The following is a 15,124-nucleotide window of genomic DNA, read 5'->3' as shown; positions in this document are numbered from 1 at the left end:
ATACTTAGCCTATCTGTAAACAGCCCATCTACCTACCTCATCCCCATACTGGTATTTATTTATTTATTTTGCTCCTTTGCACCCCAGTATCTCTACCTGCACATTCATCTTCTGCCGATCTACCATTCCAGTGTTTAATTGCTATATTGTAATTACTTTGCCACCATGGCCTATTTATTTCCTTATCTTACCTCATTTGCACTCAGTGTATATAGACTTTTTGTTTTCTTTTGTTTTACTGTATTATTGACTGTATGTTTTGTTTATTCCATGTGTAACTCTGTGTTGTTGTATGTGTCAAATTGCTACACTTTATCTTGGCCAGGCCGCAGTTGCAAATGAGAACTTGTTCTCAACTAGCCTACCTGGTTAAATAGAGGTGAACTAAATCAAATTAAATAAAATCTGGCAGTACGACGGACAAATCTGGGTATGGCGGATGCCAGGAAAATGCTACCTGCCCCAATTTATAGTGCCAACGGTAAAGTTTGGTGGAGAAGGAATAATGGTCTGGGCCTGTTTTTCATGGTTCGGGCTTGGCCCGTTAGTTCCAGTGAAGGGAAATCTGAGCGCCACAGCATACAATGACACGATTCTGGGCTTCTTTGTGGCAACAATTTGGGAAAGGTCCTTTCCTGTTTCAGCATGACAATGTCCCTGTGCATAAAGCGAGGGTAATACAGAAATGGTGTGTTGAGATCGGTGTGGAAGAACTTGGCTGGACTGCACTGAGCCCTGACCTCAACCCCATTGAACACCTTTGGGATGTATTGTAACGCCGACTGTGAGCCAGGCCTAATCGCCCAACATCTGTGCCCGTCTTCACTAACGCTCGTGGCTGAATGGAAGCAAGTCCCCGCAGCAATGTTCCAACATCTAGTGGAAAGCCTTCCCAGAAGAGTGGAAGCTGTTGTAGCAGCAAAGGTGGACCAACTCCATATTAACGCCCATGATTTTGTAATGAGATCTTCGACAAGCTGGTGTCCACATACTTCAGTGATGTAGTGTATGTTTAAACTGTACACGCGTGCACACACACACTCACGCACAAGACACAGAACGATGGATTGTCAAACAAGTCTTCTTTTTTTTTTCAACTCCAAATTGGTGGAAGGAATTTGAATGCAGAGCCAAGCCGCTCCAGTAATTTCGATGCTCCTGATTATTTGTGAGGGAAGGGGAATGTTCAGTCCCATACCGACACACTGTCCTCCCTGGCCCTGGAAGCCCTTTGGACACAGATCACACTCATACGAGCCTGGGAAGTTGATGCACAGGCCGGACGGACACACACCTAAGTCCAGACACTCATTTATATCTATGAGAGAGACAGAGAGTGAGAGAGAAAGAGAGAGACAGAGGTGTGGGGAAATTAGTTATATAAAAGAGGCAAGGAGAGAATCAACACCAAAAAAGGCCATTTGTTTCAGTGGGATGAGTGCTTGATGTGTGAGTAAGCCATATGCATACCATGTTATTGATAGGTCAAAAACAGCCATGCCATTGTCTTACCATGAAACCCCCTCTAATTCTCCTGCCCCTAAAGCTCTCAAAATAGAACCCAAATATGTAAAGGGTGCGTCCTGTACCTTCACACTGGCCTGTTGGGCTCATCCTGTAGCCACTGTCACAGTGAAAACAGGTGTAGGAACCCACGGTGTTGACACAAAACTCATCCTCAGGACACGTGTGGGTGTTCAGACACTCATTTAAATCTGAGAAAGGGATGTAGAGGGGGAGGGTCGAGACGAAGAGAGAGAGACGGAGATGGGAGAGGTTTGAAGATAGCACTTGGCTCCAACAAAGACGGTACATTCAAGAATCTTTCAAGAATAACCATTCCTTTTTTGGTACTCACCCGAACCCATTAAGCATAATCCCCAAAACCCTGGCGAAATGTGATGGTGTACCAATAATTCTAGTGCTGTGTCGCTAATGTTGTACAACCATGTCAGACACTACTCCGTCCAATGTCAACAATGGCAGCGTAAGTTCAGGCTAAAATTGATGGAATCTCTTGATCTGTCCATCGATCTGTGCCAAACCTTCATTTACCCCAGTCTGAGTGTGATATCCATCTATCTAAACTATTTGGACAGTCTGGCATTACAGAGGGCTAGGAGTTTGGCTCATGACACCCTTTCCTTGACTTTAACTGAATAACATGGACATTGCAGATTCATGCCAGGCCTATCCCTGCGTCATGCCCTCCTAGCCCCCTTAAGAAGGACCAATGCCAGGCTAAAGTGACTGGAACTTCCTCTGAGGGCTCTGGGCGGGACTTCCTGTGGGACATTAAAAAAAGACAGAACAAACGAGGAAGGAAACAGGGACCCCTAATTTGCCTCTTAAACGGTGTGATACCAACTAAAATAACCTCCTCAGCTGGGTATCCAGGATACCACTCCCCTCCTTAGAAACCAAACATCCCCCACCCCGATGTGGAAGTCCATGAGTCAACAAAACAAGCCACAGACTGCACACAGACTGCACATAGACTGCACATAGACTGCACATAGACTGCACACAGACTGCACACTTTATTTTTGTTTTAAGGTGACATGTAGTGTTTCTTCTGAGTAAGCCAGTGTTCCCAATGTCTTTTTAGTCTCGTTGTCACCGAACGTTCCATCTGCCTATAAAATACTTAGGGCTGTCGTCCTCAAGTTGCCTGTTTTGGTGCTCATATCCACATATAAATCCCTTGCAAACAGTAATAAACTATACTCTCATGTTTCATTTTCAGATGTTAGTCTGTTACAGTAGAGTTATGGGGAAATAATCACCAGCTTTTTGCCTCTGCAAACCTAATTTTGTGTCATTTTGTGGAAGAGAAAACGTGTGTAGAAACACCAGAAACCACCTAATGACAGTGTTCCCAGTATTTATATCCCAGGATAGAGAGGATGATGGGGAGGACGTCGCTAATGGGCTACACTGTGGTCACCTTCTAAAACGTTGCCCCTATCTCCAGGGAGGGGGGCTAAGCCAACAAGGAACTATACTGAAGACAACTGGGGAAATGAAAACACCCAAATGGCTATCCAAATGGCTATCCAGGTATTGAATCTCCTAGGCTTCTGCTATTGTTTTTGGTGTGTCTCTGTATTTCAGGGAGCGTGGCGGTATGTGTGTGAAATGGCTTTACCAATGCAACTGGTTCCCTCCTCATCTGTCATGAAGCCTGGTTGGCAAACACACAGGAAGCTGCCGGGAGTGTTCTTGCAGCGGCCGTTAGAGCACAATGATGCAGAATCCAGGCATTCATTAACATCTATCCACAGGTACAGCATGGCAGGAGACATGGGATGGAACATGAGTCAACTTGCTTAGACACATACTGACATGACACGTAAGTGGATTAAAGTACTATGAGATGCAATAGATATAGATACGAGTACTATGAGATGCAATAGATATAGATACGAGTACTATGAGATGCAATAGATATAGATACGAGTCTTTATTTCAAACCATCACTGTAGCAAAGAGGTCACTGAGTGATTCTCCTACCGTGTCTAAATGTATACATAACTATTCCTTCATCAAGAGAGGCCTCCAAAGGCTAGTAAAATCATTCCTATTTACAGATGTAATAAAATGGATCTACCTTCTGGGCGCAATCTGAAGTGTGAAATCCAATCAGACCAAATGAGAAGACGACTATTCCCATTGGTCTGATAAATGGATGTGACCTTTGACTTCTTGTTTCTCACCTACACAGGTGGTGTGTGTCTCGTCCATCTGGTAGCCCTCGTTACAGGTGCAGGTATAACCCTCGGCAGTGTTGTAGCAGATCCCCTGGCCACAGATGTGAGGGTTCACCTTGCACTCATCCACCTCTGGCCGAGAGAGAGAAAGAGAGAGATAGAGGAGGGAGAGAGAAGGAAACCTCATGCTACTCTTCAAATACTAAATACAAATATGCAGTTTCGATATGCGCGGCATAAACAAATCTATTCCATTCCTGCAAATGTCCTTTCCTCTCCCTAGCTAATAGTCTCATCAGCATCCCACTCATGGCTGCAAATGTGTTTCTGTATGACAAATCTGCTCAGTATGTGCATCAATCTGTCTACTCAGTCTTGACAGTGGGAAATTGCCTTCCATACCACAGAGGAAACGTAGGGAATAGAGTAAATCATAGTGTCTAATACCCATCAAAAGGCATCGATATGCAGACATATTACAGAAGTGGGTCACTGGGCCTACAGTTTCAGAGACCTAAGGACTAAGGATAAGCCGAAACTGTACAACTGTCAAATCACAGTGACTGAAAGGTTGGGCCATTTCAGATCTTGATGAGAAGTAGAGAACATGAAAGGGGGATTAAATGCCATGTGACAATCTATCAAAATACATTTTTAATACTTTACCTAAGAATTAGTGTTACTGAGGTTGTCAATGTCAGCAGGCTTGATGACTGGGCTTCTTCATAGCTCAGCAGGCCAGTATGGTGGAATTCAATTCATTGAAGTATTACTGTACACATTTCAATAGGTGAGGTTCCTTTGCTCGACTATGCTACAGTGGCATCTCCTCAGAAATACAGTTCAATTACTGTTATATTGCTGTGTTTTATATGGGATTTAGGGAGGACATCAGTCAGTCAAACAGAGGAGGGTGGGCCCCTGCTTACTCTCAAGCTTTCTTCCCACCTAAGGAGATTTTACTCAACTGTTTGGTCGAGAGTTATTGTTGAGCACTTTCATTTGATTGACTAATTGATTGCTTGGTTGAGGTACAGAATGCTTAGCGAGTGTAATTATTAGAATCTTAAAGAGCATCTGCGCCGTGGTACAATAAAACTATGGTTGTTTTTAACTTTAAAAAGAAACAGGTCCAGAATGTTTCGCAAGCATGGAGGCACGGAGACCAGAGACTATCACAGTAAGGATGATTAAGAAAAGAAGTGGGCAATTATGCCGCCCAGTTTACTGAGTGTCTGTCATCGGGAGGCCTCATAACATTTCTGTGGCCTCTTAATATGGTGTCACCTTTCCGGGACACCAGGACGTAAAACGCTGAGATGAGAGAGGTCTGGGGGTTTGGATATCCGCCTAGCAAAAATAAACCAAAATATCCCTGCGGTCCCCTGATTGGTCCAAGAGGTTTATGTGGGCCTGGCACCAGATAGTCCCACTCCCTTCCCTCCACACTAGTCTCCGTGCCGACACTCTCTCTCCTCTGCTGCTCTGAATATCCCCGTCTTCCTCGTCCAGGGTATCAAAATAAAAACAGGTGGGTTTCACACAAGTGGTTGCCTAGCGATGGCACCAATCACTGGCCTTCCCCTTTGAAGAAACACGGCAACAAAATCTAAAATTGGAATCTCTTAAATAAAACAATACAGGACCCAAATATATTTCTGTGAGGGTCAGGTGAGAAATAAAAGTTTCTCAGCACTTTCATTGGAGGGATTTGAAGCCATAATGATGTTGTTAGACTTTTCACATCTAGAAAGTGGAGAGAGAGACTTCATGTTGCTGTGGCCCCTCAACAGCAACACATGACTCCTAAATATAGAAGAGCGCAGAATATTCTCACAACGGGGGAGAACCCCAAGGACAAAGAAAAGGGGGTCAGGGAGAGTTCAAAAGTGCCATGTTCCCAGTCTGTGCAAATTCCTCTTATCGGCCTATTTCTTTGCCCCTGACCTGTGAGGAATTCAGATGCAGAGTTAAACACAAATAAAGGGTCAATTAATGGGCGAGTGAGGGAGATAAGAACTAAGCTTGTGTTCCCTTCATCCCTCCATTCATTCATGATTTATACACAACCAGCTCGGGATAGCTTAGATATAGAATGTAGCAGGGATGGTAGGTATCAACCCATCAGCTACACATTGACCTAACACTAAACTATGTCCAAATGTCACGTTACTGTATGTCAGTGTGAGCACTTACCTGCTGACTGAGTAGGGGCGATGTCCTGGCCAGCGTTGGTGGGGAGGATCAGGGCTGGAGCAGGGGGGGACGTTTCCTCCACAACCTCTGAGAGACCAGGACAGATGGAGCCAGGGGAGAGAACAGTGCAGTCAGACTTTCTGTGATCTTTAAAACGAGTGCTTCAGTGGGTACGAGTGTAAAACAGAGGACTGTAGGAATCCCAGCGGACAGAGATAAATCACTCGACGCCATCAAGTGCTGAGCTGACAGCTGTTTAAAGATTTTTCCAGCTTGGATACGTATTGGATGGAACAATAAAACAACTATTTTTACAACAATCGAAACGTTGCGTTTCAATTAAGATAACCCTAGACTTGAGTCTGGAGAAGACCCATCACAAATGGCAGGTGCTCTTTCCCTTATGACGATTAGTTCTGTTACGGGGGAAAGAACACAAGATATTTTTCAAACCAAGATATTTTCATTTTTATTCTGTCAGGTAAAATTGACCGTAAAGCACCAGTGGAGACCTACTTACATAGAGTTCGGTACAGTGCCAAAACAACCATCATAATTAAATAACTTGCAGAGAGTGAGAGTGAGCCTAGCCCTGTGAGACTGAAATAGCAGCAGAGAGAGTAGAGGGGAATGAAATGGATGAGACACCTTTGTAGGCCGGCTCCATCCTCATGGTAGAGACACCGGGAGAGAGCTGTGGCTGGCCAGCCTCGGCCTCAACTATTGGACTACTACTAGTAGCCTCCAGAATAACCAGCTCCTTGAAGGACAGAACACAAGACAAACACAATATGGACCTCCGGGGCAGTGGACTGATCCGTATAGACATGAGGTTTCAGTGAGCAAGCGCCGTTCATGCACCGTTGTCATGCGTGCGCTCGTCATATAGGCTGCTCAGCAGTAAACTACCTGGAGATCCGCTTGCATGATGGTGGTAATCCAAACATGGGTTTTCATTGAGTAGATAGGGTCTATAGTTATTAGTTGTGTGGACTCCAACTTGACTTCAGCTTTTCTTTTTTTCTTTTACCTTTGGAGTTTCTCTAGGATGTCAAAATGGTTTGCGCAATAGTGTTTACTTACCCTGCCTTTATCAAAGGGCTTTAGGTTTCAAGCTGCTGAGCCTACTGTTCCTCTGAAAGAACCAATATACTGTAGGAGGAGAGCTTCTATATTTACATAATTCAAGTCATAATACAATACTAAATCCATTACAGAAAAGTTTCAGGACTGTTCCGTTTTGGAGACTCCTAGGCTGCGTTTACATAGTTTAGGCTGCGTTTACATAGTTTAGGCTGCGTTTACATAGCTTAGGCTGCGTTTACATAGGCGGCCCGATTCTGATCATTTGCCCAATTATTGATCACTGATCTGCTTGGTCAAAAGACCAATTTGTGGAAAAAAAATCTGAATTGGGCTGCCTGTGTAAACGCATCCATACAGTATGAGGCTGGACAAAAGCGCAAAGAGCAAAGTCTTAGCAGCTGTGATTGGCATTGACAGATGTTCCACTGTGAAGTGCTCTTAAGCTGAAAGCGTGGAGCAGTGATTGGCTCAAAGTCATGCAGTGGTGATGCTGACTTCATGCAGAGGTGATGCTGCAGGCTGCTACTGCAGGTCGCTGCCATAGAGGCTAAAGTGTGAATCCTTCTTGTCGCATGCAAGAAAGCTATTTTCTTTTCATTTTTTCTTTTTTTTGCAGAAGAAACCCAACCTACCTGCTCAGGTGCATCTGTGGCTACTGGTCATAAAAAACAATATGAAAAAAATATGGAAAAAAACAAGAGTGAGATCGAGAAAGAGTTTGGAAGCACAAGGCTGGATATACCTGCCCTTGATCATCAAGTTGTCAGAGACAAGTACATCATATACTTCATTACATTTCTCCAATAAATATCTTCAGGCTTTTGAATAAATTAATAACCCTTTCCGGCTGGGGCCAGAGGACCAATCATTTGCAATTCATAAGACTGTCACCTTCACAGGCTCTGGGGGTACGTTTAGCTGTTCATGGCCATGTCGAAACATGATCTTTTTCATAGCAACGGACAAATGTTAATCAGTTACAAGGTCGTTCCACTTACACCTTATTTTAAACACTGGCCAAATGCCATGTCATAACTCAACCCTCAGGCGTTTTTACTGTATTTAGATCTAGAGGTCATAAAAACAAACAGGATTGTTATTAATGTAGCAGAACATTGGGCATGAAACAAATCACCTCCACCAGGATTTTTAGCTCAGTGGTGCCAGCTTTAGCCCCTTGTGGCATGCAAACACTAATCTACACAGGTTTGGGCAGTGGCTTTCTCTCTTATTGTTTGTCTGAGTCTGTCCTCTGCATTGGAATCCTCTGTACTCGGAGCTCGAGAGAAGCTTAGTGGTAATTTGGACAAGTCTGTGTGCTCTAATGCTGCCAAGTTTCTCTTTCCATCGCCAACTCCCAAGCATGTCCTGAACAATACGAAAGAGGAGCTCCATCTCTCCTCTCTCTCAGAATCCAGAAGTTTGAGAGTCGACGGCAAGCCAAAGCATGTGAATCCTCATCATCCTGTCCAGGGTGGAACTGAATTGATGTCTGGTTGAGAGATATTTTTAAAGACCCCACACACACAGTCATACAAATACAAATCTGTTTAGTTTCACTTACAGTACCAGTCAAAAGTTGACACACCTAGTCATTCAAGGGTTTTTCTTTATTTTTACTATATTGTAGAATAATAGTGACAACATCAAAACTATGAAATAACACATTTGGAATCATGTAGTAACCCAAAAAGTGTTAAACAAATCCAAATATAGTTTATATTTGAGATTCTTCAAAGTAGCCACCCTTTACCTTGATGACAGCTTTGCACACTCTTGGCATTCTCTCAACCAGCTTCATGAGGAATGATTTTCAAACCGTCTTGAAAGAGTTCCCACATATGCTGAGTACTGGTTGGCTGGTTTTCCTTCACTCTGAGGGACTCATCCCAAACCATCTCAATTGGGTTGTGGAGGCCAGGTCATCTGATGCAGCACACCTAGTGGTTAGAGCGTTGGGCCAGTAACCAAAAGGTTGCTGGATCAAATCCCAGAGCTGACAAGGTAAAAATCAGTCATTCTGCCCCTGAGCAGGGCAGTTAACCCACTGTTCCCCAGGTGCCGAAGACATGGACATCGATTATGGATGTCTGATTCAGAGGGGTTGGGTTAAATGCGGAAGACACATTTCAGTTGTACATCTGACTAGCCCTTAAATAGCCTGCAAGTGTGTTTTGGGTCATTGTCCTGTTGAAAAACAAATGATAGTCCCACTAAGCGCAAACCAGATGGGATGGCGTGTCACTGCAGAATGCTGTGGTAGCCATGCTGGTTACGTGTGCCTTCAACTCTAAATACATCACAGACAGTGTCACCAGCAAAGCATCCCCACACCATCACACCTCCTCCTCCATGCTTCATGGTGGGAACCAAACAAGCGGCGATCATCCGTTCATCCACTCTGCGTCTCACAAAGTCACGGAGGTTGGAACCTAAAATCGCAAATTTGGACTTATCAGACCAAAGGACAGATTTCCACCGTTCTAATGTTCGTTGCTCGTGTTTCTTGGCCCATGCAAGTCTCTTATTATTTTTGGTGTCCTTTAGTAGTGGTTTCTTTGTAGCAATTAGACTATGAAGGCATGATACATGCAGTCTCCTCTGAACAGTTGATGTTGAGATGTCTCTGTTACTCTTTGAAGCATTTATTTGGCCTGCAATTTCTAAAGCTGGTAACTCTAATGAATGTATCCTCTGCAGCAGAGGTAACTCTGGGTCTTCCTTTCCTGTGGCGGTCCTCATGAGAGCCAGTTTCATAATAGCACTTGATAGTTTTTGCGACTCCACTTGAAGAAACTTCCAAAGTTCTCTTTTTCCGGATTGACTGACCTTCATGTCTTAAAGTAATGATGGACTGTCGTTTCTCTTCGCTTATTTGAGCTGTTCTTGCCATAATATGGACTTGGTCTTTTACCAAATAGGGCTAACTTCTATATACCACCCCTACCTTGTCACAACACAACTAATTGGCTCAAACACATTAAGAAGGACAGAAATTTCACAAATGAACTTTTAACAAGGCACACCTGTTAATTTAAATGCATTCCAGGTGACTACCCCATGAAGCTGGTTGAGAGAATGCCAAGAGTGTGCAAAGCTGTCATCAAGGAAAAGGGTGGCTACTTTAACACTTTTTTGGTTACTACATGATTCCATATGTGTAATTTCATAGTTTTGATGTCTTCACTATTATTCTACAATGTAGAAAATAGTAAAAATAAATAAAAACCCTGGAATGTGTAGGTGTGTCCAAACTTTTGACTGGTACTGTTGAATGGGTGGATTGCTCTTTATTTGGACAAAAAAGTTTTGCGCTGGCACTGTAGGTACACAAAATTGCACATATCAAAACAGCCCAGCATAGTGAAAAGACAAGAGCATGGCCCCTATCTATGAGTCACACTCAGTCCCACCCAGCTCAGCCCAATCTTCTGTGTCTGTCTTTCCATAGTACATTAGTAAAGATGGCCTGGTACAGAGGAAATTGCATTATGTTGACTTACCTGGTACAGAGGGAAGCTGTCTCTCAGCGACGCTCAAGGCCTCCACTGGTTTCTCATGTGTCGGCAAGGGCAGAGGCGGGGCCACAGGCTCTTGGTGGGTGATCATTGGCTTGTTGATGGTCTCAGGTTGGCTGGGTAGTTTATTAGGTGGTTTGGGCTTGTAAGATCCTGTGACAGTGTAGCCCATCCCACCAGGGCATATCTCCTTGAATTTAGCTAAAATGTTTAAAATAAAAATACAGTAAGTACATCCATACTTTATGCAAGACAAAAAAAATATCTATTTCAGGTTCAAAATAATAAATTATAGCTATGTGACTCATTTGGCTGATCTTTCATTTTATGTAACTCCAATGTAACGTACAATAGGTTACATGCTGTTTGGTTTTTGTTGTTGTAGCAGATTTGTGTATATCAGTCTCTGGGTCATTCCACCAATTGGGTGCCTTTTGAGTAGTATACCTTGGTGAAAAAAACCCATAGAATTTCACCTAATTTTAACATTCTGTCGTAAAGAGCACATGTTCAACTTAATAAAAAGCATGTGTTTCCATCTCGAGGTTAAATAAAAAAAATAAAAACTATATTAAGTGTCTATTAAGTGCCAAATAAAGTAGAAGGGTGACTGTAACAAGGTAGATGATCTTAAATCAGCCAGAAATTCCCTTGTGACAGGAGGAATGGAAGCTTATTGTGAGCAACAGGGAGGGTCAATTGAATGCAAGCTTCACGAAAAAAAATATATTGTCAAAAAATGTCTAGCCTGTCCATCTATGGGTAACAGTGTTGACATGTTATGCTCAACCCACTCAGTTTTCCCCCACAAAACACCAGAAAATTGCAAAAAAGAGTAGAACCAGCTCACCTGTTTTTACACTGTAGTTTTACAATTCTATTATTATTAGAATAGTTTCATCCTCTTAAAATGAGAGTTCAGTTCATGTAACAGGGTTGACCTTATAATGAGACTTCAGTTCATGTAACAGGGTTGACCTTAAAATGAGGGAGAGTTTTTGGTTTTACATAAAAATGAATCACTAATCACATTAAATAAATAATCATCTTCACAAATGACTGTCATGATGATTAAAACTTGATGATTAAAATGTTGGGGTTAAGTGGGTTAAAATCTTCCTATAAGTCTAAGACAGTGCACAGACATTTGGTCAATATTAAAAAGGGAACTACATTTAATTTAACGGGATTTTAAAATTCAGTATTGATGCACAATTTCTACTTAATATATCAAAGGGACGCAAAGGCACTCATTTCATGGAATGTCCCTTCTGAGTTCTTTCTGAGCTCCACATAGCCTTCGTAATGTGTCCTCTCTGCAGGACTTATGTGTTCCCATTAGAAACCGAGGAGACACAGTGGATCAAGTCACTGGTGATGAAGACTGAGAGTCACACACTTGTCTCATTCTTGAATGTCTTTGTGCAACTAGCATTTTGTAAGGACTTGACTTGATTTGTTTGGGAAGCGTCATGTCAAGGCTTTCATTTATGTCCCAATGAATGAAAACTAAGTACCAACCATTGTTACACAGTGTAGCATCCACCAATCCAGTTTCATATAAGAATAGCACATGCTATCTATGCAGTTTCCCATTTTAACCAACAAGCATTTGCAAGAAGTTAGAATCTACCAAAATAAACTGTCTCCATCTCTATCTGAATTGAAAGAACCATGTCAGCCAATTGTAATTCAACCACGACATTGATAGTGAAAAGAATATATCAGAATAATCAGTTACTAATCCAGCTACAAGCTGCGAACATTCCGACAAACAAAGAAAAAATAACATTAAAGAGACCTTAAAAAATGCTGCCCTTCATAACAAGGTAAATCCTACATGTAATCTGCTCAAGTTTATTTCCAGATAAAGGAGCACGTCTCTAATTTACTCTTATAACAGCTCTTAACCTTACCTACAGAAACGTCCTCACATTGGGAGAAATGGGCCCGGTTCCAAGCAATCATCCCCTAACTCTATTACACTCCCCATAACAACTTACTGTACTACACTGGGAACTTTGAAGATCTGGCAACCAAAATAATCTGGCAACCCAGATGATTTTAACGGGTGTTGTTAATTAGGCTAAACGAGGCCATCCAGTAATGTCTCCCGGAGCCTAGACAGACAATACAGGCACAGACACAGAAAAGGCTTACACTTGTTCCCAGACTAACCTCCCAGGTCTAATGGAATGTTTGGCTCAGTGTCATCAATTCATTAAGACAGACCTTTTCAAGTGGAAGTGTGAGGACTCAGCAAACAGTTTCTATCTATTTAGTGTGCCTGTGCTGCACATGATCTGCAGGTGTCCGCTATTGTGTCACCCCAGCCAACACTGACCATGATACCCATACAGATGGCAATGGCGGATGGGGAGACATGGTGGAATACGGGGAGACAGGAGGAGGGTGCTGGTGGTGGAGGTATAACTACATCTAAAACTGTCTACTTGGCAAAGCAGTGAAACACATGCACAGAGAGAGAGAAACATTGAGTGTGGGTGGGGGATGGATGCCACTGGTCCCACATTTCAATCTCTCAATGTGAGAGTGGTGGAATGGATGGATGGGTGGAGGTGTCTGGGACTCAGAGTTGCTGGCGTCGGAGGCCTTACCTGTTCCTGGTAGGGGGCACTTGTCGCAGCGCGGGCCCCAGGCCTTGCCCACACTGCAGCAGCAGAGCTGTTTGCTCAGCTGAGCAGACACCGGGTGCAAACACTGCTTCCCCGAACTGACCAATCGGAAACAAGCCCCTTTCTCCTCGTGGACGGCAGAGGTGTCGGCTGAAGAGGTGCAGTGGGAGAGTGGCAAGGGGAGGTGCGCCACAGTGGGGGGAGACACAGACATGGGGGGAGAGAAAAGAGAGAAAGAGAAAATAAAGAAGTCCCCCTTCACCGGAATCCACCCGCCCAACACAGAGTACAGTACTCACACATTTATAACAACATCAAAAATACCAAGAAAATGTTGAAACATCTCAGTGGTAGATAGCTGTGTTGCCTGCTACCGCCGATACATTTCATATCTTCATCACAGGATTTTTGAGCTATGAAGAAAGTGTCAACTAGACTAACCTAAAAGCTCAAACGCAAAACACCCACAAGCACAGCACATACAACAACAAAAGCTCTCTGGGTGTACAAACATCGAGCTCTTCATGCCAATGCTTCATGCACTAATGAACAAAGTCAAATGCTGACCCAAATAACAGCATGCAGTAGGGTTGGTTGAGTGTTTCTGAATGGTGCACATCATGAGGGGTTTAAGCAGCACAAATCCTGAAGTGTAGTAGTGGAAACTGTGGTATGGCAAGGCACCAACGGAACAAAGACTCTCTAAGGATTTGACTTCCAAGTAAAGCTGGAACCACATGATGTTCTTCCACTATTTCTTCATTTTTCAATGGGTGAGCTCTCCTATCAACGTTAAATCAGTGCTCGTACAAACTGACCATGATATTCCTTTTTTTCTCCCTCTCACAACAGTCTCCAAATCCCAAAATGTAACAATGTTGAACTGCTGAGGCCAAAAGGAGGGCTTAATGGGTTAATGCATATCAACATCAAATTAGAAGTACTGGAGTGCCCAAGACATCATTCAAAGAACAGTGAAATGTAATAGATGCTTCTTTACCAATCCTGTACAAAAGGTCACAAAGACTTGTTCTAAAGTTGTAATTCTTCTAACATTTTCCGCTTTAGGCAGTTTGTGTGGTGCTTTGATATTCGTCAAAACAGACTGAAAAAAAGTTATCAGGTTTTCAGTCATTATTGACAGAGAGAGTGTGTGTGCGAGCGTGTGTGTGTGTGTGTACTGTTGGAAAGGGGGGCTCGAAAGGCTCCAAATCTGCTATCCCTCCAAAATCCTTAACAAAAATCGTGACGGCGCCTCCGAGTCTCTGACACACGGGTGCACGGGAGCACATGGGAGCTCGGGAGCTCGGGAGCACGGGAGCACACGGGAGGATCCTGTATGACAGGCAGCAATCACTTTCGCTCTAGAGTCTCCACTCACTTCCCAAATTCCATCCACCCTCCTCCTCCCTCCTCCTTACCACCCACATTGAAGTTGCTCTAAGGCCTCGCCAAAGCCGCCAATTAATACCAGTGACCAGGGGTGCAACTTTCACTGGGGACCCCCCACATTCTGAAATGGCATTTTTGTCCACACCTGTTTTATCATTGGAATGTGACACAAAACAGGGCAAAAGTGCGCTTTAGGACCGTGTGGACACCTCCGAGGGGTCGGTAGGCTGTTTGTAGTGTTGATCCGACCAGATAAAATAACTATTTTATTTATTTATTATATGTCCCCCCACTTCTTAAACCAAAGTTGCGTCCCTGCCAGTGACTCACGCTTGAGTATTTTCTTGAGTCTCAGAAACTGTCTAGCTAATAGGGCTAGAGGGTGACTGTTGGGGCTCTCCTGGTTTCTCAAAGCAAACTAGAGCAGACCGTGAATAGGCCAGTGAATTCCCCAATGATGGGATCTCTCCCTTTGTCGGATGTGAGAGGCAGCAGAGTAGAGGGGAGTGGGAAGGGGAGATGGAGAGAGATGAGGGTGCTGGAGTTCTGCTAGATTGCCCTGGGAAGCCCTCCCTTAATTTCTAGA

At 43.5% G+C, this 15,124-nt stretch overlaps 1 protein-coding gene across 20 annotated transcripts in view; it reads right to left on the bottom strand.

Annotated features, from left to right (window-relative positions):
• ltbp1 (latent transforming growth factor beta binding protein 1) overlaps nucleotides 1-15,124 on the bottom strand; it is a 132,363-nt gene that overhangs the window by 49,740 nt on the left and 67,499 nt on the right. For 3 of the 20 annotated variants that reach the window (XM_021610250.3, XM_090239211.1, XM_090239255.1), the window contains 9 exons: nucleotides 13,129-13,296; nucleotides 10,496-10,711; nucleotides 7,625-7,647; nucleotides 6,555-6,666; nucleotides 5,907-5,993; nucleotides 3,717-3,842; nucleotides 3,149-3,274; nucleotides 1,590-1,715; nucleotides 1,199-1,318 (listed from right to left, as the gene is read on the bottom strand). In XM_021610250.3, coding sequence (XP_021465925.3) covers nucleotides 1,199-1,318; nucleotides 1,590-1,715; nucleotides 3,149-3,274; nucleotides 3,717-3,842; nucleotides 5,907-5,993; nucleotides 6,555-6,666; nucleotides 7,625-7,647; nucleotides 10,496-10,711; nucleotides 13,129-13,296 — 1,104 coding nt within the window. The remainder of the gene's footprint in view (nucleotides 1-1,198; nucleotides 1,319-1,589; nucleotides 1,716-3,148; nucleotides 3,275-3,716; nucleotides 3,843-5,906; nucleotides 5,994-6,554; nucleotides 6,667-7,624; nucleotides 7,648-10,495; nucleotides 10,712-13,128; nucleotides 13,297-15,124) is intronic. The other 17 variants (XM_021610266.3, XM_090239220.1, XM_090239260.1 and 14 more) reach the window with 13 other exon arrangements.

This window comes from Oncorhynchus mykiss, chromosome 1 (genome assembly GCF_057628025.1).
Source record: "Oncorhynchus mykiss isolate SJ-2025 chromosome 1, ASM5762802v1, whole genome shotgun sequence".
Lineage (NCBI taxonomy): Eukaryota > Metazoa > Chordata > Actinopteri > Salmoniformes > Salmonidae > Oncorhynchus > Oncorhynchus mykiss.
Note: the sequence above shows the minus strand (reverse complement) of the source record. Positions and strands in the feature narration are given on the sequence as shown.